The following is a 27,751-nucleotide window of genomic DNA, read 5'->3' as shown; positions in this document are numbered from 1 at the left end:
CTGGAGGGACAGGATTTTAATTGTACAGCGGCAAGCTGTACCATGCTAGCTGGTGCCAAGCTCCAAGCATGGCTATTTGCCCTACTCTGATTTATTTTCTGTTATATTTGCAGCCTCAGATCCTGCTTTTCAGGAAGCTGGGATTCAGGAGCTTCTTTGGGAAAGCAATGGCAGGAGTTTCTGCAAAGAAATAAAATCAGTCAAATCTGAAGCTGAGAATCTATCAGAAGCTGGAAAAATAATCCACAGCAACTTTAAACCTTAGAATAGTTGAGTTTCATATTGTTTCTATGAGAAAAGCCTGAGGGAATGAACAGGTAATGAGTCATTTTGGAGGTTGTATTTAGAAAAAAATATATATATAAAAATAATGGTCTGGCATTTTAGATCAAAATGAGTAAATTAAGTGTAAACAGATGGCACTTGCAGTGTCCTCTGACCAGAGGACGTATATCCTGGTAATAGTGTAAAACTTATCCCTTTACTAAGCTTTGCCTTCTGTTAACCAAGGTAGCAGAAACAACTTGCTAATAGTAACCTGAATTTGAATGATTTAAGTTTTCCCAGGGGTACCTGTCTCAAGAAAATGTCTCAACTCTCTTTAATTGTCTGATTGCCTCTTGTCAAGGAGATATAAGTCTAACTTTATATTTTGCAAAAACTAGTGAGTTGATTTCTTTCTTTCTTTATTTTTAAGCGGCATTAAAGCTATTAGCAACCTAATGTCTTAACGAAATCTGGCCCCACTGACATCTTACAGGTTGATTGTAGTCTGTGGTGCGCTTCCATCTGTCTCCCAGCCTCTTTGCTGTAGGAATAGCTGTGTGAGTACTGAAGGCTGCCTGGTGAACTCAGCATGTGTCTCTCCACCTGGGATGAACCACGATTAGAAATCTCTGGTCCTGGTCCATAGGGAGACAGTATGGTGGATTCTGCTTTCTGGGCTGGGAATTCTTGATGTTAATGATAATAAGGCCGTGTGGAGAGAGCATCAAAACCCAGAGCAGGTACTGCTGCTTAGTGGTGGTGAACTGCCCTAAGAGCCCCATCTTGCCATCCACATCTCTCATCTTTCTGCACAATATTTACATAGTGATACATTTACAGATTGATACTAAAGGTTTTCATAATCCTGTGCTTCTCACTATACACATTGCTGTTTGTTTTTTGTTGTTGTTGTTTTTGGTTGGTTGGTTTGGTTGGTTGGTTGTTTTTTTTTTTTTTCCCACAAAACAGAGATTTGTAATTTCATTTTGGAACTTTTACCTTCTACTTTTTGAGTAAATGAGCTCTAAAATGTGAAATAATACTGTGGTTGCATTGTTACAATTCAGAGTTTGACCTCTGTGTTACACATGACATCTTGTCTAACTCCAGCGTTTCAGCTTTGAACTGCAACTTTTTGTAGCCCGTTCTGTGATGCAGCCTTGCTTGACTTGGTATTTGCAAGTAGAATTAACTTGGCATCTTTACTATTAATGCTTTATTGAGTCCTGATCATACAGTCTTAATTATTTCTTACACAGCAGGAAACTTTCAAAGTAACAGCTGTGTTTTGCCTTAAGTTGGAATTGGTTGTGGACTGTTCTTGCTCAAATCCCTGAGTGTGGAATAAGCGTTAGTGCCAGCGGGGCCCCCAGACTACAGCTCTGACTTCGTGCTTCGTCTCATAAATGCCTTTTAACTAGAAATGAATTGACTTGCTGGTCTTACCAAAGCACTGTAGAACTTTTTCTTCTATATTAATCTGTGATTATTTTCCTCCTTGTTGACCTCCTTCCTTTAAACTGACATTCAGGGTGGTTGGCTTTTTTTGTTGAGGTTCCATGAGTAAGCAGCATTGTGTATTTGCTTCTGCGCATTTTCATTACGCTGGTGTTAAGGAAGAGATGACTTTCTTTTCTTCCTGACGCAAGAATTCTCATGCTGAAAAGAACAGTTGCTCAGAAATTAGTTTGTTCACTCCATTTGAGTCACAGTGTTGTAGGGAATATACTGGTATTCACTTATTAGCATTTTTGAGGTGGTGTCCTATGATTCCCCTGGCTCTCCTCAGGAAGACTCTGATACCAATCTCTGATTGTTTATCTCCACTTCTAAAGGAACACTGTGTTAAAGAGCAAAATCAGAAAATTGGAAGCTCTTTCAATTAGAGTAGTTTATTTTTTCTCTGCCACTCAGTGGCATCTCGATCAGTCCAAATGTTTCAGTAAACCTGCCTCGCGGGCCATTCCATGCATTTATTGCTAGCTGAACAAGATGTGCCTCCTGGCATCTACTTGTTATTTTTTACATGCCTGTTGCATACCCCTTTGTTGTGTTAGCTTTACTAAACTGGACTGGCATTGTTTTCACTAGACTTTTATTTATTTATTTATTTAGGATCAAAAGACATTTGGATATCCAGAATAAGTTTTTTTTTTAAAAGGTTAAAAAGGCTTCCACAATGTAAAGCTACTTTGTTAAAAATCTAATACAGCGCTAACTCCTAACCGAGTTGTACTTAGACACAACAGTAAGTGTAAACAGCAAGGTTGCTGTAGTTTCATGATTACACTGAGCAGGAGGTACTTCATTACGGTTGCTGGGCTTTGTTTCAAAAGCTTGTTTTTTCTATATAAAAACATATTTGGATTTCCTAAGTAACTGTACTAGTCCAGCCAGTCTGTAAGCTTCTAGTGAGTAAACTTTATGCCTGTTGTAGGAAAGCTTACTTTTGCCTGCACTGTTCTTTTTTTGTGAAAATAAGAGAAGTTGGATAACAAAGCACATTTGTCAGACGTGAAAATATGGAAATGGTCAACACACTCGTAATTCAAGAAAAACTCACTTACCTTTCTGTATATCTACAATAGGTGTCAAGGTTTCCAGTTCACATCACCTGTATGGTTAGGGATGACTCCTGTTCTGAACATAGAGACTTTTTAAAAACAATCCAGTTAATTTATTTTGCAGTACACCAATCCTGAAGTTTGTCATACATGTTTTATCTTCTGTTCTTACATCATAACATTCATTGTTTTTCATTTCTTACAGCAGCTCTTCATTCCACATAGACTAGATTATTTTTTTTCTGTCCCAACAATTCCAGCAATTCTTTATCTTAATTTGGACAAATTGTTCTATAAGTGATTAATTTCTTGGAAAACATCTCTGTTCAGATGTTTTAGTAGAATTCTGAGAGACATATCCTATACATTTAGAGGGGATTTAGTAGTTGCTAACTGTTGAATTGTGAATTTGGTAGTCCCCTTTCATTTAATACTTTCAAAACGAAGTGGGAATTTAGCAGCTTTTTGCCCTCACTAAAGCACTTCTCTTTTCTTTCTCATGATAATGGATTGTGAATTCAATTAAACTGTGTTGCCTCTGGCATCTGTGGCTGAAAATTTCTGTTTTTTCAAATTGATTTCTCCTGATGATGGGTCTAACAAATGCAGTTCTGCAGATGCTTTCTCTGGCATGAGATTTTTAATTGATTAATTAATGTATTTGTTTAGAGTTAAGGTGCTTATAAATCAAATGCTTTCCTCCCCTTTCTCAAACTGATTGAGGATCTTTTTTGTTGTTGTTACCCCTCTCCAAAGCAAGTAAATACTGTGTCAGAATAGTCTGTGCTGGACCTGCCCTTTTAAAGCTTTTCTTTCCTTTTTTTCAACAGGCATCCAAGTTTTACACTCCTATTTCTTTAACTGCACTGATTTATTTTTTTGTTTTTTCTTTTTCAGTGGAATCGTTTCTTACCATATTCATCCTTTCTATTCTACCAGCTTCACTTTCTCTCATCCCGTGTAGTGAATTGTTTTGTTTCTGTTTAACACGAATCTTGCTTGACCACTCTTTTCAGTTACTCTTAATGACATGAAGCTTGGAAAGTAGCTAAATGCTTAGTAGCTGGGAGTTAACATGAAGCTGTAAGTGGAATACCCTCTTTGAAACTTCACCATTGTTGCTCACTTAGTGTTGAAGTGACTGAATCCTTCAGACTTGTCCTCAGTGTCAGCGGGTCAAGAGGAAAGGGGTGATGATTTCATGCATCTTTAATCAGTAGAGGCTGTGGAAAATTCTGGTAGCTGGTGCTGCCTGTGCCTTATAGGGCTGGAGGATCAAAAAACTTCTGTTGCTCTATCATTGCTCCAGAGGAAATTGTAGTTTTCTGGGTTCTGTGGGGTGTTTCCAGACTCTTTTCTGTCCGTGGGTGTTCCTGTTTTGCCTGTTCACTGATTCCTCTTTCTTGGCTTCTTTCCCACGAGTCATGAAGTTAAAACAGTAGAAAGGTTTTATCAATTCCTATTATTCAGTTCCTTGTAACTCTCCATGGAGACAGTTAAAACTGCTGAGAGCCATCCAGTTTAACTCTACAGGACCTTCCTAAGCTTGGTGTGGATGTTTTTTGGTATCCTAACCCTGGGAACAGTAGTTCACTATCCTGGTGCACTGTACTATGATAATTGACCTTTTTCTTTGGGGGTAATGCACAAGAGAAGATACGTTCTGATTGTTTTGTGAAAAAGGGAAATCACTTTAATGCCTTTAAAACATTATATTAACTTTTTTATTATTTATTTTTATTTAGTAATTTAAGCTTTCATTAATAACTATTCTTAAAACAAATCTTAAAATTCACAGATTGCCACCTCTCTCTAAGTATCAGGAAGGCTCTGGAACATCTTCAACAAGGTAGGAATCAATTCAGGTACTTTCGATCTTGCACAGAAGCTGTTGAGGAGATTCAAATGTCATAAATAACAAATGAATATACAGCCTTCTTTGAATGGCATCTTGTTATACAGTTTTACTGTTGCACCTAACTGCTGCTTTCAAAATGCTGCATGGGCATAATATTCCTGCTTTGTGGCTTAAATTCTTTTTTTTTTTTCTTTAGTAGAACAAAAAATTAGAATTTTTCTTTCTGTGTACTTTCTTTCATTAATGCCACTGTTTGTTTTGAGTCATTTCACTGTTGCTATTAGGTTTGCTGTTTAGACTTTGGGACAGAATTGGCCTAGATTGAAAATGTTATTTGTTCTCATCTCTCTTGTAGTCCTAATACCATGATTATTTAGGCCTTTTCCTGCTACTTTTTTTCAGTTCTTAACCACATTCCCATCAAACTGACTCAAAAATAAATTCTGTATACCCTCCATTGCTACAGAACTAGAGATTGCTACAGAACTAGAGAGAATTTGCAGCCAACAGCAAAATAAAGCAATGCTGAAAATACATTTTTTTCCCTAGAGAAGGGGAGTTCCCTGACTTGACCAGCTACTAATTGGTATAAAGGTTTGTTTATTCAATGGAGTTATTCTTAATTAGTTCTCTGTGTGGGTGCCGTACTTGAGAAATTAGTGTTTCATTCTGATTTAATTTAATCTGTCTTTATAATGAATTGCAGTACTTTGTAGTGAGGTATTTAGTTTTAGGGAAAAAAAAAAGTGCTACATCACTCCCTGAGCTTCAACAGAGACTTTGGAAAGTGTTGAAACACTCCTATGTTTTAAAATGAACAAAAATCCATAGTTTGATTAGATATGATTGTAGCCATATCTTTATAAATACAGCCACAGAAACATAACCATGGAATTTTCCATACAAGAAAACTTAATTCAGCTGATTTATGGATCTGATGAACTTTTCTCCTATTTTCCATAGTCATTAAAATAGTGAACGACAATATTTGTGAAGACGACTGTTTGTGGAGCCATATTAGCAGTGTTGAGGGCATAGTTGAAATGGAAGTTCACTTCCTGTCTTTAGCAGATTACTTTCTCTTAAGTTGGTTTCACCTTTTTAGTTGGAGTGAACTTGTACTTCTGTAAATTCTTTTATTTAGAGAGTTGTAGAAGTGATGTAAGAGCCAGATTTTGGGAATAGTTGTCTGTATAGCTCCTTATGATGTACCTAGTCCCTGTGTGTTTTTCTCAGCTTTCCTCCCACACATTTACAAAAGGAAATGATCGCTGTTGGTCATTTAAATTTCATCCTTTATTTTGGAAATGTCAGAAGACTGGAAACTTCATAAATGAATTTAAATAACTTTCGGTAAACTTCTTTCAATGTAAATATTGTTTTAAATAAATATAGTCCCAAATAAGTAAGCCATTATTTATTTAGTGTGTACGTATAGCTTATACACTAAATAGATGTTATAATGTTATAGAAATGTGTTATTTTCATTATTTCATTATTATTTCTTTAAATTCTTAATGTAATGCATAACAATACCAGCAAGCATTGTATTCCTGTGGCTGTACAATCTTGATAACTGCATGTTATAAAATCCAAATTGAATTTGTTCTGAATTATATAGCATAAAAATTAAGTTAAATGTCTGACCATTTCAACCCAGCAGGATTTACTTTATAGGAGCTTTATACAATTACTTTATAGGTTGGTGATGTTTCATATTTCATTTTTAAAATAATAATTTCAGTTTTCAATTGATAGAATCTGGTATATTTACTTTTAAAATTAAAAAAAAAGTTTTTTTCTGAAGAGGGAGGGAAAAGCAGAGTTTTTTCATGTGTAATCTTGAATTTTTTTCATGACAGACAGACGTTGAATGTTTTGCATCAACACTTTGGATTTTCGAATGTGAATTGGAACTACTTTATTTCCAGGTGAGATATAAGTAAGTGTTTGTGTAAAGTATCTCCTTTCTTTTACACTGATTGTAAGAAAGCTAAAGAATGCAATAAGCTAGACTTTACTGTGTATGAAGTGTTTGTCTTTGTAGAATGAGTCTACTTTTACTTGAGATTGAATGAGAGATCATTTCTGATAAATTTTTATTTTCCTGTGACCAACTCTTCCTAGTCTAATCGTATATAGGATTTAGTTTTGTGATTATGATACTTGCTTGGTAAGCTGGTTGCCATTAAACACAGTGGTTCAGTTCTGTCTGCCCCTTTTATTGTACCACCACCTGTCCCCATCTGTGATGTTTGACTCTAGGGAATTTGCTGATGAAAATCTGTGTGATTTTCAAAGACCTCTAGGAGGATTCACTGAATCACAGAATTGTAGGGGTTAGAAGAGACCTCCAGATATCACATCCAACCTCCTTGCTAAAGCAGGTTTCCTACAGCAGGTTGCACAGGTAGATTTCCAGACGGGTCTTGAATGTCTTCAGAGAACGAGACTCCACAACCTCTCTGGGCAGCCATCCTGTTCCAGTGCTCCATCACTCTGACAGTAAAGAAGTTCTCCCTTACGCTACTGTAGAACTCCCTATGTTCCACTTTCTGCACATTGCCCCTTGTTGTATTATTGCATGCCACTGAAAAGACTGTGCCCTAATCGACTTGACTCCTGCACTTTAGGTATTTATGAACAGTTATGAGATCCCCTCTCAAACCTTCCTTTTCTTTTCCAGACTGAACAGTCCCAGGTCTCTCAGCTTTTCAGTACGTGGTGCTACAGGCCCTTAATCATCTTTGTTACCTTCCACTGGACTCTTTCTAGAAGATTTCTGTTTTTTTTTTTGTTTGTTTGTTTGTTTTTTGAACTGTGGAGCCCAGATTAGTTTTTTGACAGCTTAGACTCTGAATCATCTCATAATAGAATCAAACAAGCACTGGTGTTGACACAGGGAAATCAGTGCTAGTATTTGTGGAATCAAATTGTTTTATTGGCTTTAATGTATCCTTCCGGCTTGCTCTCTGCTTAAAGAAGTTTAATGCACGAGAAATAAGATGAAGTTGTGAACAGCCGCAGTCTTCAGTAACTTGGGAGGAAGTAGAGGATGATAGAGTAGAACTAAAAGGTTTTAATAGGTAGATGTAGTCATAACGGTTATCACAGAAGATTTTCTTCTTTGTAGTCAAATACTGCAGGTTATGCCAGTTTAGCTTATAAAGATCAGAATGGAAAGCTGAATGTAATGCTTCATGTATGGCCAAGTCCATGTCAGTCATGGTTCCTGCACTCAAAGGCTACACATTGCTGGAATCAGTTCTGTCAATTCTGACCCAACACACAGCTGTTTGCCAGCCTGTTCTACACTGTTGGGAAATATGAAGCAAACATGATATTTGTGCTGGGCTGCTGCAGTACGTAACACTTAAAAACTTAGACTAGTATCTTAAGTTATTAAAGAAAGTAAGGTCTCGAGGAATTAGCATTCATCCAGTGGTTTTGGGGAGAAGGAAAATCTGAAGTATGGAGAGGAGTCTATAAGCTGGCTCTGCTTTAGTCCATGCTGTCGTTAATTCAGAAAGGGCTGCTGTGGGCAGATAACCACAAAGACTTCAATTTGTGGTAGGTAAAACAAGCCCAACCTGGCAGCAGTCTGACTGGCTTTTTATCAAAGCAGGTTTGCAGTACCCAAGTGACCCCAGGGAATCAGTGGCAGTCTATCAAATTAAAGGTATTTGCTAATTATGTGGATGTTTGTTCAAAAGCAACAAAGGTGCCTGCAGAGGAGCTTGGAAAGTTTAAAGACTCGTTAATTTAAGGACCACAAAGGTTTCTGTTGAAAGTGGAAGCAATGTATCTGAAAAACAGTATTCCAGTTTCATTTCACTGGGTGGTTAAACAAACCCAGGTCCATGGTGGAAGTGGATGTGAGATTGATTGGAATAAGCCTATCATCTTTGATAGCTTCTGCACTGTAGGAAATTATTCTTGTCTACTTTGCACATTATATGATTATTGAAAGGAGTATAGACTAAATCAATGAAATTGCTGCATTTTATTTTCACACTATTTTCTTCCTTAAAGGGCCTTCCAGCCTTCTGTCTTGTTGCAGTCCTGTAGAATTCAAAATAGGAATTATGCATATGTCCTACCTGTTAAATGTTATGAAGATAGTATTTCAAATATTATTTAGGGCCCGTTCGGCTTCTTAAGTGAAGGAAGGAAGAAGTTGCTGTGCTAGAGAAGAGAGTCTCAAAAGTGACTGCTTTTCATTGGTTTGTCCATCCAACTGGAGAGGGACTGAGATAAGCTGAAGTATAGGGCAAGGAGATCTTAAAGACAGGAAAACTAAAGTGGAATGAAAGAATAGAGGGAAAAATTGTAGGAATGCCAGAGAAATAATGAGAAACAAGGAAGGTGAAATGAGGAAATAAAGATTTACTAGGTTATAGTTATTGATTTACTTTAATTCAGTCCACAGAAAGTTAACAGTTTTACAGTACAGTTCATAATTCTTTTGGTAGGAGCTACCACTCCTACCAAAACTACTACTACTCCTAATGCAATTCCACTGTTGTTTTTTTTTTAAACCTTCTTAATCTGATAATTTTTTTTTAAGTCATAATTTTTTTGTTATTATAAACCTTTTACAGACGTTGAGACAATTTCTTTTTTCAAAATTAACCCATTAACTATTCCTTTAATGACCTGAAAGATTGACTGTCAGGAAGGATAAAGACAAAATGCGGACGGTGGAAGCGTCTAAACACATTTCCCCAAAATAAATTTCTGAGAATGAAATATTAATATAACAACAACAAGCCCAAAACCATTTCTAAATGTTACTGCAGCAGAAGCAGTTCTTTGTGGTCATAGCTGCAAGCTGTTTGAGCTGCGCTGAAAGTCTTGCATGATAACATTTTCTACTTCTCTTAGTGCAGTCTTGAAGGTTTTTTAAGAAGAGCCACATCTCTTACAGCTGTTTCAAAATGTATGGCATGAAATTGTTCTAATTTCCCATAATTTGAATTTCCTTATAAGATTTTGTTAAGTTTTTCTCAGAAATGTTTTTGTGTGTATATATTCATGTGTATCTATTAACATTTTTGAAATGACCTTGGGGGTCAGGAGAATGTGGAGTGGGAAGCGAATAAAACAGATTTCAATTTCCTGTTTTCTAAGAACACACAGGAGATTTCTTAATTAAATAGTAATATATTAAATGTAAGTTGATGATACTTTTCATGTCTTTGGATGGTAGGAAAATTCCTAATAACCAGTTGACAAAAATTACACATGATCATTTTCTACCAAAACTTTTGTGAGTTGTTAAGATGAACATAGTGCAGGGAGATCACCTTCATAAATTTAATCTAATTCAGGCAGTTGATTTAGATGCCTGTAGTGCATTTTGAAGCCATGTAAGGAGTCCAGTTTGATTCACAGGTGCCAAAATATCCATCTAAACTGAATCTCTGGCATGAATTATTACTTCACAAGAACTGTTTTTAGTAGCTCAAGTATGGTAACTTTTTTGCTGACTTTTCAGGTACCATGATAGAAGGAGGACCTGTTAGTAGGACTTCAGAATATCTTTAGATATGTTCTAGACAATAATTCAGAGTTTTAAACAAGTTGATAAAGTTTCACGTCTGTTAGTGCGAAGTCTGACTGTTCTTTATTATGCTTGTGGGATGTCTTGTTCTGTAATGCATCAGGTGGAACTATGAAAGAAATAGTTTTCAGCTCAATTACTTTAATTCAATGTTGAATATTAAACAAATATAATGCATAAATGTGTTTCATGGGGACGTGTGAAGAAATGTACTGTAGAAAATACAGTTGATTCTTGTGTATTTTGCCAGATATGTTTCACAAAGAGATGAGTGCACCCACCTCTTTCTCAGTTTGAAGCAGTTTTAGATTGGATTTCTTTCTGCAGTAACAGTGTGATTCAGTCAGAATCCAAAATTCAAATGGCTTCCCTGAATTCTGCACTCATACAGGAGGGCAGTGTCCTAGCAGGTGTTAATGATGAGGTGTTCACTAATTTACAGTGATGAAACTTTATGAACTACCTGAAAAGAAGGGCAGGATTTTCCGAACAGAACAAAGGCTGCACTTTCTATTGACTTTTCCAGAAACAGAGGTTCTAATTTTTCACCAACAGCAAAAAGAAAGGCTGTAATGCATTTAATAAAAACTGCTTCAAAGGGATTTTTCTGATATTAAAAAAAAAAAAAATTTGCAAACATCTTTTTTTGCAGTGTTCACCTTCATTAACACAAGTTGCTGACTTCCTTCCTCAGCTACAGTTCTTCCTACACTCAGAGGTCAGAAAAGAGCAAGATCAACAAGCCACACATCTGGCTGTCTCTCTTTCCAACTGGAACAAAGAAACAATTTTTTTAAATGACTTTTTGAGTTAATTGTAAACAATTTGCTTTTGGAGTCTCTGACTTGCAGCAAATGTTTGTTGTAGGCGGATGTAGGGAAAAAGGACTATGTCCTAATGCAATTCCTTTGTGACCAGTGAGGAAAAAAAATCACTAAAAAAAAAGAAAAAGTCTCCTTCTAGCATTGAAGTATTGAAGTATGCTCAGAATTTTGAGTGCATGTATAGGACATTTCTCAAGCTTAAAATGCATACCTTCTAGTTACAAAGAGATGAAAGTAGTTGCTTATTTCAGTTTCATTTTCTCTTTTATACAGTTATACTGATATATATATATATTTTCATTTTATTTTCAGCAGTTCTATGTGCATGTACAAACTGACAGTGATACAAGTATAGGGGCAAACAATAGCTTAAACATATTTTAAAATGAGAGTTCTGATCAAATGCATTTTTCTTGTATTTATATTTCTAAATGCTTATGCTCTAATACACTCTTATCAAAAAAAACTATATTTACTCTCATCTATCATTAAGTAACAGTTTGAAAACTAACCCCTAAATAATTACTAGAGTATAACAACCACTGGAAAGTAAGAACAGTATTTATTATTTTTTACATACCTTTTAGCATGAGTTAACATCAGCTTATCTGGTCCATAAGATTTACTTTTCTTTTAAGAAATGTTTTATCTAGAAGTGAAGTAAACATCGGATGTGTCTTCTGGTGTTTTTAGATTTTACAACTGGAAATACTAAATTATTGGTGTATATCAATTCTGAAATCCCAGCTACTTCTTAAATACTTTACTATACCTTTATCAATCTAATCTGTGCTTGTATTACTCCAATATTTTGGTTTATTTAATATGCCTCTCTAATATGATAGTTTTATTTCTAACCTGACCGTTCTGCTAGCTATTTGCAAATGTCTAGACATGAAGAATAAATTGTTAATGCTGATCCACTGATACCTTGGACTGATTGGAATTATTCCTGAATTTCTGACAAACGTAACTAAAATCACCCAAAGAAAATGTTTTCTATCAATTTGTTTCTAGGAGGAAAAATGAGCTGTATTATGATTTTTTTTTGTCAAATTTACGTGTTTGAGTTGATAATGCCACTTAGTGGATAATGAGCTTAACTACAGTCTCTGCAAAAACAAACCGAGTGTCAGAAAGTTATCATTCTTTATGTTGTAGTCTTTTTCTTGGCTAGAATCTGCTGACTGTTGCATGTTTTCAAAGAACTTTCTGTTCTCCTCATTTTGTGAAGTCTGTGATAATCAAATCAGGTTCTAAAGAAATGTATTAAAAAGAGAGTCATTTATTACAGAATACTGAAGTTAGAAGAAAAGATCTTCTTATTTGTCTATTTCATTTAATTTAAAATATTAAATACTCTTGGACCTCTTGTATTCATCCTTTAGTGAGCGAAATATAGTTGGTAGTAAGCTGATTGTATTGGTGTGTTAAGAAATTTTTCATTTTTAGCATTTGTGGTTGGAGGATTGGGTGGTTGGGCAAGCCGTGACCTTGAAGAAACATTCTTTATGTAACGTCTCATGTTTTTCTGAAGTTTTCAATTGCACTGCTTTCATTAACAAATAAATTGAATTAAGTACAGTAAAGTACTGATTGAATCAAAGGAGAAGGAAGAAAACAACATTAAATTTCCTGTCATGTTGCAATGCTTTATTATAGATTGACTTAAATTTTCATTGACTTAAATGACAACATTTGTCTATCGTGAAATTGGGAATAATTGAGGGTTGTTTTTTTTTCTGCCTCCACTCCATCCTCCAAAGAACTCACAGTAAGGAGCTAGCAAAAACCTAAGTTTTATGGCTCTGAGCTGAATGAAATCACAGACTTTCTCCCGTGGCCAGAGCAGAAAAATCATGGCCTGCAGGGGAAGGGATGTGGCCCTCCCCATCTCCTGTGCCCTGGTGAGGCCACATCTGGAGTACTGTGTCCAGTTCTAGGCTCCTCACTTCAAGAAAGACAGGGAACTTCTAGAGAGAGTCCACAAAGGTGATGAGGGGCCTGAAGCATCTCCCATATGAGGAAAGGCTGAGAGACCTGGGACTGTTCAGTCCAGGGAAGAGGTGATTGAGGGGGAATCTTATCAATGCTTGTATGAATATCTAAAGGGCGAGTATCAAGTGGATGGGGCCAGGCTCTTCTCAGCAGTGCGCAGTGACGCAACAAGAGGCAGTGTGCACAAACTGAAGATAGAAAGTTCCGTAAGAACATGAGAAAGAACTTTGCTGTGGGGATGACAGAGCTCTGGAACAACTGAACCAGAAAGGCTGTGGGTAGTTTTCCTCTGCGGAAATTCAAAACTTGCCTAGGCATCTTCCTGTGCGACCTGCTGTAGGGATCCTGCTTCAGCAGGAGGTTGGACTTGATCATCTTCAGAGGTCCCTTCCAACCCCTACGATTCAGTGGTTCTATGATTTCTTTATCTCGCTTTTATTTAGGTGTGAATAGAAAGTTAGTCACAATAGAAAATTAAGTGAAGTTCTTGGGTCCTTATTAAGTAAAACTTAAAATTTTGCTCTAAACCTAATTTATAGTGTTTTTTTCCATAGTTCCTAGTTCTGAAAGGCACAAATTGCCTATCAAACAGCGCAACTCAATAAGGCAGTAAAACCTGTTGGATATAACTAACTTCCTATGATTTGATTGCAGATAATTGGCATTTTTAAGCTAGTTTCTCTCATCCTGTCATCTAATTTTTGAATCAGAAACTACAAAAGGAAAACCAGATTTCTTCTTTTTCAACTTATAGTCTGCTTCTAAACTTCAAAACAAGCAGTGCTAATTGAAACTTGAATAATTGTAAACGGAATTTCTGTTCATGTGTGGAGCACACCGATACTGCTAAAGACTTGAAGTAGCATGTGTTACATGCAAGTTGAGATGCCTTGTTCCTCAATCCACTGAATGCTTCAGGAAAAACGATGGTCTTCATTCTTTTAAATGTAAATTTACAGTTGCTTTTAAACTAAATCATGAGTTAAACAAAGAGGGAATGGGAAACCAATGTAATGGATTTTAATATTGATATTCATTCTGAAATTTGATTATTAAAGTACTATTTTGATTAGTTTGGCTTTAGTTAAAAAATGAAGTACCATAAGGATAAGTTCATCCACTGTTACTGTAGCTCTGGTTCCTACAAAAATTCAGTTCCATGTGTACGTCTTCTGAAGAAGTAAGTTAGCACTGATAGTTCAATGCAAATATAAATTAGTAATTACAGCTAGACTAATAGTGGCATCTTACTTAAGCATAAAGATCACAAGCATTTCAGATAAAACATTAAATGACTAGCTCTTATATAGAGCGTACGTTTTCATGAGCTTTGTGTAAGCTCTTGTTCTTTCATAGTGCAGTACTATAAGGTGTCATGTAGATTAAAAACACTTAGGTGTGTCCCTGGTTTAGATTACCATTCAGACAGTAGAGGGCACCGTGTCACCAACAAAAGCTTCTTGGGTTGTGTTATCTTTATTCGAGTGAAGCCATGTTGAATGAGCAAACGTCTGTAGTCTGGTCTGTGAGTTTTAAATGTCTCCTTCACAGGAAATCCACTGAGTAGCATTGTAGGGTTGTCAAAACAACTGTACAATGTTCACTTTTGTCCATATGTCTAACTTTGCTCACATCACCGAACAATGCTCTGTTTTCTTTGTATAATATGCCTCTATAGGCATGTGCATCTTGTAATGTGAAGGGAATAAGCTGTTGTAAATGAGCTTGTGATTAATCATCATGAAAATTTGCCAGCTAAGTAAAAATAGATTTTATAGGGAAGTAGAATAAAGTCACTACCATGTATCAATTTTATCATCTTAACAAAAAGATATCATGTAAATTTCATTGCTAAAATAAGAGTGCCTTCTAGTAGTTATTTAAATTAATTATGGCGAAGCCTGGCAGGGTCAGTCAGCATGTTGTCTGAATTTTCATTTGCACTATCTAATGGAATTTTTAATTAAAAGGATGGAGTTTTAATTCAGCACAATTCACAGTACTTTTCCCTTATTTGGCATCGTATGCAAATAGTAGATTTGTAATGTACCAAAAAATGTTTTTGGCATTCTTTGAATATCGAACATATTACTTTGAAATGGATTTACTAGAGGATGTGCTCCTTAAAGTGTCCGGCACAATGCTGAAGTATTAGGCACAATACAAGTGCCTAATGATACAAGACTTATATTTTACATTTCCACAACTAAGAGGGCTATTATACTTGCTTAGTAACTGAATGTAATTTTTAAAGCAGGATAGTTTGTAGAAATTCTACAGTCTTGAGTTTTCTGTGGAAGTTTTAATGAATTGGGAGTCTAATGTGAAAGAATGAAAGTTAATAAAATAATATTAGAAGGAATTAAAAAATGGCACAAAGCTAATTAAGCTAAAGGGAAGAGTTACTGAAATTAATGCATTTCTATAGCTCCTGTCTAATTACAGATTATACTACTGCTTTGGAGAAGACACATTCTGCAATGTATTCAATATAGCCTCTCATTCCCTAACCCTGACTATAAGATCAATCTTTGAAAAAACCTGGAGTTTAGTACTTTTCTACTCTGCTTTATGTTTAATTTATTGTCCAGTATAACAATGAAGTAATTTTTCCTCAGCCTCTCTAAGTACCAGACCATCTGCATTTGTAGGTTTTTATTTCAGACACTTGCATTGGATTTTCTATGAGCATATGAAATATTCCATTTGGCGCAGTTAGAAGGCTGAAAAATTGGAAGATATTAGAAGGTAGAAAGAGCAACAATGACAATTTTTCTTCTGTTTCTGATTTTTCATATGAGTTCATATTTGGTTATGATTTTTGTGAGAGAAGACAAGAAGGAAATTCTGAGAAGAATAGAATGATGTGCATGTGACTTCTCTTAGAGTACTTGTGAAACATAAGTTCAGTTCCTCCTGGAAAAAGATGAAATGGTTTTGTTTCGAAGGAACTAACTCTTAACACTAGCTAAACCTGTTCTGCTTCAGTTAAAGGCTTCTCTTTTCCATGCATCAATTTGGTAACCACTCCTGCTTTGCTTACCTTGGTATCAGCAACTGATGGAGGCTCTATTTATAGAGTGTAGGGAGACTGATCCCCTTTCTGGTGTTCTAAGCATCTCTGGAAGTGATTCAATGAATTGGATTGCTGCACTTTGTACATTCAGGTGAAGGTATCAAGCACAACAGTAGTTTTTTCATTTCAAACATAATTTTTATTCTAATTATTTCACAGGCTTCCATTCTTTTTATTGATCTGTGAGTCAGAATCCAGATATTTTGGTTTCCTGGTTTTCATTCTTTGATGGCTCTTTCTGACATAATACGCTTTGAAAATACATAGGTGTTCTCTTCAAAGTATATTCAGAAGAGAGGGTTGGTGTGTTGAAAAATCCCTTTAAAAAGCTGCAAGTTCATCTGAGGTAATCCTTTTTTTCACTTTTTGATTTTAGTGAAACCACAAGCCAAGCTTTTAATCCTTGGGGCTATAAATACTCGTATTCTTGGCCAACTCTTCTAACATTTTGTGATTATTTAAAAATCCATTTGTCATTACAAACTATTTATTATTTTCTTCTGACTCGCCTCACCTTTCTTGTAGTTTTTAATTGTGTCCTGCATGCTACCTGTTAGTTGACAGTAAAAGCTCTTGGCTTGAAGCATTATTTATCAAGGAACTATTATAAAAATAATTGTTCAAAGCAGAAGCTATTCTTTTATCTTGAGTTACTTTCACCTTGAGCAACATTTTTCTCTTATTCTACTTTCCATTTTTTTGCATCAGTTTTGGGGGAAGGAGTTTAGTGGATTTTTTGTGTGTATATCCATGAATACCTGAATAAGGAAGGTGAGACAGTTATTTCTTTGCTTATTTGTACTACAGCCTCTGTGTATCTGTGGATGACACTCTGTGGATGACTCCAAGGACTGCATATTTCCATTTTCTTGGAGTTAGTCTTCCACAACTGCTTTAGGAGAGTAAGTCTTTTCAATATGTTTATTACAAAGGATAAGAAGCAAAAGCAAAAACGTTAGTAATAGAGTTGGCAAATGTTAGAAATGATTCTTTTTAAATCTTCCTTCCTCTCCCAAACAAAAAAATGAGTGATATGAGTTTTCTTCAGAAAACAAAATATGTTATAATTACCAACAAATTTTGATGACATTTAGTCAGGATTTTTTTTTTTCATTATAATTTCATTCTGTAATTCAATAAACTGGTTTCTAAGTTGTGCAGTTCTGCACTGTTCCCTTAGAAGCATCTCAGCAAACTACATGGGTGAATATCACAACTTGAAATTGGGCTTTTGATCTAAGAGATCTTGGGTTCAGATGGTGCTATATTTTGTTTTGGTTTTTATATCACAGTTAATTATTTATGCAGTAAGGTCAGTTACACTGCTTTAATGATACTAATAAGCTTAGTACACTACAATTCCCTCAGACTGTGGATGCATGCATATGTCAGTGCAGCTATTCCATTAGAAGTCATCATTCCTAATTACTGATTGCTGCTCCTGAGCTTGGGAGTTTCTGTTTCTCCTGAAACTCCCAGTGGAGCTTCTCATGAGAACCCTCCCAGCCCCATTTAGTTAGGGTGATCTAAATGAATTTAAGCAGTAGGTATTTGCTGATCCAGCTCATTTTGACAAAAGCCTTTTAGACTGTGTTTATGTATGTGGGCAGATTTAGGAAATTATATATGGCAAAGGAGCACTGAACAGTAAAGGATTGAACTAATGAATGTCTCTTTTTTTTACTAATACAGTGTTTAAATACTTTGTATGTCTGTGTATAGCTATCGTGATACTGCTGTTTTTGAGTTTGTACTGATGTTATTTCATCTGACTTTACAGGACTAATTTACTTTATTAAAAGTTACTGCTTCCTAGCAATGTGTATTATATTGTAGCTCTCAATTAAAAATAGTGCAGAACTCCACAATTTAATGTTATGCAATGACTTAAAGCAGTAAATCTTCAAATATTTTGAAGATCTTAAAATAGTTTAGCATTTGAGATACAAAACTGAGTTGAAAATACCCAGTTTGTGAACATTGATTACATTTTCAAAACAGGATTTCAGTATGTTTGAGAATGTAGGTAATATCCATGTCAGATCCGAAGGATTGATTGGTGGGATGGGGAGCTGTGTTAGTGTTTTATTTTCCACAATTCAAAGAAGAATTGATTGATTTTACTATAAGAGAAAGAATTTATAATAATACCTCTAAAATGTCTAAACTAAATTACTGAAATTTTGGGAGCAAAGTGATGCAATAGAAAACCACCCTATGGTATTTTTATTTGTAGTTTTGAACCTCAACACATCAAAAATGCTAGTGAATAATGATATGTGAAACACAAAGTGTTAAATGTACGCTCTTGTTCACAAATTTCTTACACTTTGCTTGTATCTGTGTGCAACTAATTAAATGTTGAGCACTGAATAAGGACTAATAAGCTTTCAGCTGTCAGCAGTACTTTAGAGAAGTATTTTCAGTGTTCATAGTTCATATATTTATCAGAGTAAGCTTTGATCATATGCAAAGGTAGAAAATTGAAAATGCAAACATCATTGTGTCTGCATATCATCATTTTTAAAGCGTACTGATAAAAGGTTATGTTCGGAGGGATTTGGACACTAGAGAGAAGCTGCTATCGTTTAGGAGTACTGTGACAGCAATGTTTGTATGCATGCATTGAGTCCTATTTTAAGCATGTGAACTGATTTTGCTATAAGTAAAAGAGAATGCTTTCCAGTTTTTGAATTCTCAAGATTAAACCTTTCTAATTGGCTACTGTGCATTATCTGTATATTTGCATTTTTGTCACACCTGTAGTATATATACTGACTCACTCAGAATTTATGCCATTAATTACTTTGAAATCTCATTAGAAGTTACCATGGAAGCATTTTGCAGTTTCTGAGGTTTGAAAAATGTTATTTCCAGGGAAAGACAGTTTGAAAGATCTAAGTTATAGAAGCAGCAAGCTATGAAGAATTAAATAATGCATCTTGGAGCAGGGGAATATGCTTATTAATGTTTCTATTAAGGTGGAGATTAGTCTTCTGATACAGAGTTAAAAACATAACATTGAATGATGAATTGTAGTTGAAACCAAATGTTTCTTGGAACTAGACTTGCTTTTGCTTTTAGAAAGTCAATAAGGAACTATTTTGAATCATAAAGTGAAGCATATTTATTAAATGTTTGAACTATAAATTCTAGATCTTGGTCTTCAGTATCACTTACTTTTCAGTTTTGTGTATATTGAAAATAAGTAATGTCAAGCCACTGCCTTTAAGATCATTGGAAAATGTAGTTTAACCCTGAAAATTGATGTAAAGTTTGTGTCTGGGTTCTTGTTTAGTACTTTTAACAGCTGGATTTGTTTTCTATGTGAGGCTTGTAGGAAAGGATAAGAAAATGAAAAGCTCAAAAATGTAGTAGAAATTCAGGAAAAATATATTAGAAATCTCCACAGCTGTGATGTGATGTAGTTCTCTAAGAAGGAACTGAAACCAAAGACTGGGCACATGACCTAAAGCTATTCAATGCAAATAAGAGTGCTTAGCCTCAGTTTTTGGCAAAGGGAGTAGGTTTCTTGCTGTTCGAAGCATGCTATCAGGTAAACCAGTTTCCAGATGCAGAGCTAACTTTGACAGTAGAAGAAATGGTTGGATTCTCTCTGAAGACTGAAGGCAATGAGGTAAGATACAGCTTAAAATGAGTTGAAAGTGAAGAATCCAAACTAAGTCAGTAATTTAGATTGTGGTAGTATTTCTTAGTAATATAAGTTGTTTATTTCAGGGTGATGTAAAGGAAACTAAGTGTATGCATATTATTTTCCCTGTTCTAAATGATGTTATAAAATGCAATGTAGAATTGTGATGAGATGTTAAATCACTGAGTATACAAGGTTTGGTGCTGTATAAAATTGCTTTTCCTGTTCTCACGTTTTTCCCCTTTGTAAGCTAATCATAAAGGTTGGCTCAGTTCATAAAATGTACATCCTGTTAAAGTGAAACTGCATTTCATTTTTGTGCTTTTAAATAGATGTAACTTTATGAATAACAGAATGATTCTTCATGTTTCAATTTTGTTTATGTAACATGATGCTAAGTGTAAAGGACTTGACAGTCTGCTCACGGGATTTGTTCTGGAGAGAAAAGTTTGAAGAAGTATTTCATGCAAAGCTATTTCTATAGCAGAAAACTGGTTTACATGAAGCTGTGTGCTCTGAACACATCATGGAATGACTGTGACTGCTTTTAAATCTCCAAACCTTACATTGCCTTCCTAGGAGATGTATCCTTTATCTACATATAAAAATGAGAGCTCGTGATACTTTTTTTTCTGTAGTACTTGAGGGAGAATTTGGAAAAACACCTTTGTCTCCACAAATGGAGTTTTGACCACATACAAGCTTACAATAACTTTTTGTGTGTATGTTCTGATCTCTCAAACTGAAAAATAGATGAGCATGAGATGTGAGCCCTGAGAGTCATGGTTCAGAGTACTGAGAATATTTTATCACTGAGGCAAAAAACAGATTTTCATCTAATTTTTAAATTTAAAATCACATTTTTCTACATCCCTTCAGCTTCAGGGAGACTGTTTATTCTAGCATGTGATTTTCATGGTGTTTAATTTCTCACTTCTGAGAAAAAGCTTAAGTTTACTTCCCCAAAAATCTGTACTTTCACATAGTTTTAGAATAATGCCTCATTTTAAAGGCTGGTGTTTAAAAACAAAGAAAAAAAAACAAAACAAAAAATAATAATAAAATAAAACTCTTGTTTTTTCTTCCACAGAGACTTGGTTTTTAAGAATTGGTCACTTTACCTTTTGGCAATTTTTCTTGTTAACTGCAGATGCAAATATTTTCACGGTGATAAAAGATAGGAATAGCAGATAAAAGACTGCAGAGTTTCAACTTTTTTTTTAATTAAAAGTTTTTTTAAAAGTAGATATTTTAGCTTTCTAATACATTTCTCTTGTAATATTGTTTTAAACAAATGAAATAATGCAAATTTATGTTAAGAATCTAACTCAGTGGTTACAATATTTTTTGCTGTGGAATGGTATTCAGTAATCTGAGTCAAGCAATTTAGAGGATTTACAAATATAAATACAGTTTTATTTACTTTCTTCTAAGTAAATAAACACATAAATATCTGTACTTAATGTTGTACTGACATTTCAATTCCAATGTGATGGATAGAATTATTTCTGTATCTGTCCATGGTTTTACTCTCCACAAAACTGGCCATCAAAATATTTCTTGTGGTCCAGAACTTGTCATAATGTTTAATGAATGATGCAGACTGTTTCAAACCTTAGTGGTAGTATTCTAATTTTACGTATATAACTGTTTATGATTTTGTTGCATTTGCTAGGTTTGCTGGGATGGGTAATCTTCTTAAGGTCCTTACCAGGGAAATTGAAAACTATCCACATTTTTTCCTGGATTTTGAAAGTAAGTTCAAACAATTACAAGACTGTGAGAGAATCTTTTCTCTGACTTAACAGTGAACTAAGGAAAAAAATCTTAAGATCCGATTGTTTGCAGTGTATGTTTTCCAGCACAACCAGTCTATCCAAGTCCTTGTCTCTAAAGCCATTTGTTCACTCAGAACTCCTTTTCTCTTCCTTTTCTATTTTTCAGGAACCAAATGGGAAATCTTTTAAAAGTTCTCACTTGCACAGAGCTTGATCAGGGGCCAAATTTTTTCCTTGACTTTGAAAGTGAGCAAAGCTTCTTGCCTGGCTTGCCTTCTTTGCTTATTACTTCCTAATAAACTGCATGTGCTTACGCGTCATGAAGCAATTCAAAAGGGATTTGCAAGCAAATTAAATTACACTTAGGTTGAGTATTGAGTTTTTTGGGTAACTATAAGACTGTGTAAAACTACTTCATGAGAAGATGGCAGGATGATAGATATGCAAATAAAATATGATTTAGTTTCAGAACATTTATAAGCCATTATTAAATTTATATGTGAATGAACTTACTTCAGCTTACTCCAACAAATCAGGGTTAATAATATATGTTCTTTGTGTTTCTTCACTGAATGGAAATATATTTACACTGGAAATAAATATGAGAAGCTTCAAAAATGCCAACAGTGTAGATGGCTGGTTCAGTGGTGATTTAACTGGATTATTACAGTTTTTAAAAAGTAATGAAGTGGTATAAGTGTAAGTACTTGATTGCATCTCTCTTAATTGCATGTTTATCAGTTTGCAAACAGTGTTTCACATACTAATTTCCTTGTCACGTTTGTTTCTGAATCAAAGCTATTTCCTTTCTGCTGGTTATGCTTTTCCTGCATGTACTTCTGAACATTTTCTTAAAAACTGGTCATCAAATCCTTAAATATGGGTTAATCTTAACTTCACTAATTGCGTGAAATGCTTTTTATCAGAAATGCTAACAGCATGTGATGTTTTGTCTCTTAAAACCTTTAATCTAAACAACAAAAAGAGTTTTGAAAGAAGCTACTTTTTTAATAATTTGATTTTTGAAGCATGGTTGGAGAGAGAATTCGGGATGAGTAGGCACAAATGTTATCACCTTGAGTACTTTTCTCAAATAATTTATTCCTAAGTTATTCTTAAAAAAAAAATAAAACAACAAAACACTGACTTGAAATGAGAAAGTATGTATATACGTGCTCAGAAGCACTGATTCTGAAAGTCATTTAAACACATTTAAATCTTAAGAAATTGTTCAAGCATGCTTTCTTGGATTAGAACTGGAGTGTACGAATGTTACATTATATATACTTTAATCTTCTCATCTAGATCTCATTTACCACAGTATAAAGAATCAGTTTTAAATTACGAAGAAAGTTAATTGGTTATTTTGGGTTTGGAATAAGGTACTACAGGCCCTCAATCCATTTTTTACTTCTGTCTGTATTATTTGGGAATTTTATTCTAAAACTTGGATGTTAAACCTTTGTACATCATGTAATTTTTTCTATCAAACTTCAGGACACTTTAGTAGAGCACTGTGCCAAACTCTTGCAAAGCTTTTCAGCTGCTTTGAACTTCCAGGCTTTATCACTCCCATCATGTCCTATATTGTAAGAAGGTCCTACTAGCTGGGATTGCAGACTTAGCAGGAAATGGGTGGCCTGGCAGTGGGAGGCCTTGTAGAAGTGAGAGGGGAAAATACCTGTTTTATTGCCTTGGCAGAGAAGGTGGTTGTTTTTTTTGTTGTTTTTTTTTCTTTTTTTTTCTTTTAAAAAACTGCTCTGCCAACAGGAACAGAAGTGAGGTGAAGCGCCTTCTCCCAAGGAAATGCAAGCAATTGGCATAAGCACTTCTACAGTTGTCAGGCACAACTACCTAGAGATTGAAATAGTCTTGGAGATTTTTGTGGAATAAAATCTGTGTTCTGTGGAAGGAATGTAACTGCAGGGGCATATGTTGGCTTGATGCATTTTTTTGTATTTCACTTTTTGCACTGAAATATTGAATGCTATAAATACACACTCCAGTTAATGGCCGTGAATGCCAGTCTGCATGTATGCTTGCTGGCCATGTGACTTATGTTTTCAATTAGTTCTCAGTTCAAGTTCAGTGGATAAAAAAAAAAGGGTTGTATTAGAAAGTAATGCAGTTACAAAGGTTTCCTTCATGGTCTGATAGTGATAAGACAAGAGGAAGTGGTATTAAACTAAAAGAGGGGAGATTTAGGTTAGATGTTTGGAGGAAATTCTTTACTCAGAGGGTGGTGAGGCACTGGTGCACGCTTCCCAGAGATGTTGTGGATGCTCTATCCTTGGCGGCCTACAAGACCAGGTTGGAGATGGGATCTTGAGCAGCCTTATTTGGTGATCTGCCCACAGCTATCAGGTTTAGAAGTGGATGAGCTTTAAGATCCCTTCTCACTGAAGCCATTTTATGAATCTATGAGTATAAATTGAAAAACAATAAAAAGCCTTTCTAAAGCTTTGAAAAGACGTCTTGTTTAGTGAAAAACTGGATTTTGATGGTTTCATCATAGAGAATCAGATCATAGAATCATAAAATGGCAAGAAGGAAGGCAGAAGTCTTGGAGCAAAAAATTTTCTGTGCTGCTGAAAACATTCAGCAAATGCAGTTTCAACTGTATTTGTATTATGCTCACAATTAGTATGAAATTATCATAGATTTCCTACATTCAATTTCAAATGCACTGCATGAAGTAGGTTAGCTGCCAGTCTCTTTAAATATTTACTGATCTTTCAGCTATCTTCCACCTTGATTCCTGTGATAGATCTTAGATGAGAGTCTTAAAGGAAGAATTAGGTTGGTAGTAGAAATGTAGTGTTCCTCTCTGTCCACAAGGATTTATTCAACTGTGCAGTACCTGTTTATATACTTTCTGAGGAAAAAATCATGCCTGTGTTCACCTCTGCTTCTGACTGTGCAAAATTACTAAAAGAATGTTAAGCAGTTTCAAGTGTTAGTGAAGTAATTGTTGTTCAGTAACTGTCTTGAAAACTTTGCTGTGCAATTTTACATATCCCAGAGAGATTTCTGCTGAGTTCAACTGAAACATTGAAATACTGAACATTTTAAAAACACAGGAAATATTGTGGAGAATGTTATGTGCTGATTTGATGTGTTTGCTGTATTTCATTTTTTGCATCAGGATATTGATTTTTAGTTTTCATCCACTTTTTCATTAGCGATAAGCTGAAACCTCAATATAAGTCTGGCAGCGCTACTTCTGAAATTTTTGCAGGGTTTTGGGATATTCCTGCCCTGGTATTTTTTGCTGTTCTTCATTTGAAATTTGTTGTACTGGAAAAGAGTGTGTGTGACATACTTTTTCCTCCTGTGCATAAAATGTGCCATGCAAATATTGTTGTATTAGTGTGCTTTTTTGTTTGTTTGTTTAATAAAAATGAATAAATACATATATTTTTAAAATACAAAACCCACAGGAATAACATTTTTCCTACTATGGAGAAGTAGATCTATTAGTCTAGATACCCTCTATCTCCATACCTCAAAAATCAGTGGCTTTATGTGCTGATATTGGTCAAAAGTAATGAGTGTTTGTGGGAAGTGGGAAAAGAATGCAAGGGTGTTAAATTCCCTGGTCAGTTGATATAAGCTGATCTAAGTTTGTGCTTCTCCAAACGGGTGATCCCAGGGCTAGTGCTGTATCACATAGACTCATATAAATGTGCTAGAATTAACATGTACAACGAACATTGTTGCACAAGTCATGTGTGATAACTGTGTGGGAAAAATGACTTTGCTAAGAACTAGCTGTTCAAATATATATATTAAAAAAAAAAAAAAAAGCCTACCACCTTTTCCTCAACCTACTAAATAGTCAGATCAATCTGGATGACTGCATGGTTGGAAGAGCTGTAGCTCTTACTACACACAGATGAGAAGAGAAATGCAGGGCAGAATAACGGCAGCAGAGCAGATCTAGATATCTTAGTCAGTTAAGAAACTATACAGTAAGTTTAGCATAGTAGACTTCATTTTTACTTTTTTTTCCCCTTAGAACCCTTAGTTAACACATCTCTCAAATAATCATAGAATCATAAAATGACCTAGGTTGAAAAGGACCACAATGATCATCTAGTTTCAACCCCCCTACTATGTGCAGGGTCGCCAACCACTAGACCAAGCTGTCCAGAGCCACATTCAGCCTGGCCTTGAATGCCTGCAGTAATGTCTTGTATGGATGAGCTAGTATCAGTTTCTTCTATGCCACACAAATATTTATTTTTTAAAAGTTACTATTCACCAGTATGGAAATCTTTGAAGAAAAATTTGAGGAGGACATCTTACATGGCATCTTTTGAATTTCTTTTTCTCTGCTAATTTTAAAATATAAACTCACTTTTTAATATTTTTACCAATCTATTATTTTCGTATTTAGCCTTAATTCTTTCGATATATCTCTATGCAGTTCTTGAAAATTGAGCAGGTAGAAGGAGGGACATCTAGAAAAATCAAGTTTTCTCACCTAGTTGATAGATATGTTTTTGTGTTTTTTTTTTTTCAAATTCTGCCTTGTGCTGTATTTGAAATAAGAAAGAATCGTGAAACAAAAATGAGTTTTAAAATTTCACCTTCCCAAAAGTTTTTAATGGCTATTTTAATTTTCTCCTTGAAAATTCAATGCTACCAGCAATTATTTAGAATATCATGGTACTCCTCTTTTCTGCCGCTATCTGTATGATCAGTTGCATTCTTTACTATATGTTCTACTGATGTCATTGCATCCAATTCTTGATTCCAAAGTAGGAACCAAGTTTTGTAAATCTGTGGTTATATTCTTTAAAAGATTGAATCTCATATTAATTTCAATTAATGTTATATGGCAAAAGCAGTTCTTTATGCTCTCTCATTCTTGAGCCATTGAATAGCTATTAATCTGTACAAGTAGAAACAATTTGAAGATTTATCCAATCCAACCTTGAACATAAGTAGTGCTCAACTTCAAAGGTTAGTGTAGAGATGAGTGTTCTGCTATGCAGGTGTAAAACAAACCTTTTAAAGTGAAATTCAAACTGTATGCATTCCACCAAATTAATATTGGAAGGTCTGTTGAAATACTTTTTAAAAAGTCTCTTATTTCCAGAAAGCAAACTGTTCTGCTGTTCTACATTTGATGTTTTATACTCAAAGTGACACTTACTTGAATTTATCGTATACCTGTTTGCCCACTTTTGCTCATAAGGTGAATAAAACCTTGTTAGGAAAAGTGAGTACATGGCAAGTCTTGTGAGTTTGTGGTCTTCACAGCTAAGTCAGGTTTCATTGTTACCCCATAGGGTGATTCTCTTGAAATGGATTTTTCTCCATTCAACAAATGTTTTGTTCATTAGATCTTGACCTTGATTAAATTAGTAAAAGGTAAATGAATTCTGGGCATTTAAAGCTCCTTCTGTAGCATGTTATGAGTGCTCATTTTTGCAGAACTCTGTCATCAAACTACTGCTGCCTAGTTTTCAGGTAAATAAGTATTTGAATATGAATTCTTAGGAATAATTTGAAGGTTGGTAACAACACTTTGTTTTGAACCTAAAAGGCTAAGGCTTTATAACATGCTTCAGAAAGCTCGCAAGCTTTTGGCAGTCTTTAAGTGGCATCTTCATCCCATCCTCTCTCCACATACGTATGTCTTTTATAAGACTAAATTCTCTGCAGAACCTGAACAGGTTCCCCTTTTTCCTAAATGTTAGCTAGGTGGGCTTGTTATCTGATTCTGCTCAAAATAATCTAGGATACTTATATTCTAGTATTCCTCCTCCACCATCCACAGAAAAATTTATGAAATGTTGAGTTATAGTTGCTCATATATGATTAAAAGTGTCTATTAAAGGAACATGTCTAGCAGCAGAGCAACTACCCATTTTTCTGTGGGATGTTAATTAGTGCCCTTGCTCCACAGGCAGGAAGGCTGGAAGTGTAATCTGTATCCAGCCAGAGAGAGATTAAATTCATCTCTTGCATTTCAGAAAGTGCCCTAAGGAACAAGTGGTGGTTTAGTCCAAGGGCGTCCTCTTGAGGATGTCCACTCCACATGTGTTACACGGAGAGCAGCATACCAATGACCTCACGCTTGTTTCCGTGGCATAGCCTTATGCTCATTTAGAGAGCTTTGTTTTGTTCTGGCTGATTCTGGAATTCTAGCATATGTGATGG

The 27,751-nt window shown here is 35.1% G+C and overlaps 1 protein-coding gene across 26 annotated transcripts in view; it reads left to right on the top strand.

Moving 5' to 3' along the window:
- FAM49A (family with sequence similarity 49 member A) overlaps positions 1-27,751 on the top strand; it is a 53,955-nt gene that overhangs the window by 11,969 nt on the left and 14,235 nt on the right. For 4 of the 26 annotated variants that reach the window (XR_003074233.3, XR_003074234.3, XM_015276050.4 and 1 more), the window contains exons 1-2: positions 19,664-19,787; positions 21,478-21,557. Coding sequence is in view for 23 of the 26 variants with exons in the window: in XM_015276050.4 (XP_015131536.1) it covers positions 19,783-19,787; positions 21,478-21,557 (85 nt within the window). In the remaining 3 variants the exon portion in view is untranslated. Of the gene's footprint in view, positions 1-4,629; positions 4,681-6,551; positions 6,632-16,309; positions 16,497-16,957; positions 17,053-19,663; positions 19,788-21,477; positions 21,558-21,746; positions 21,827-27,751 lie in introns of those variants that run through there. The other 22 variants (XM_015276053.4, XM_040697198.2, XM_015276051.4 and 19 more) reach the window with 19 other exon arrangements.

Source organism: Gallus gallus, chromosome 3 (assembly GCF_016699485.2).
Source record: "Gallus gallus isolate bGalGal1 chromosome 3, bGalGal1.mat.broiler.GRCg7b, whole genome shotgun sequence".
NCBI lineage: Eukaryota > Metazoa > Chordata > Aves > Galliformes > Phasianidae > Gallus > Gallus gallus.
The sequence above is the reverse complement of the archived record's forward strand: the minus strand, read 5'-3'. Positions and strand labels throughout refer to the sequence as shown.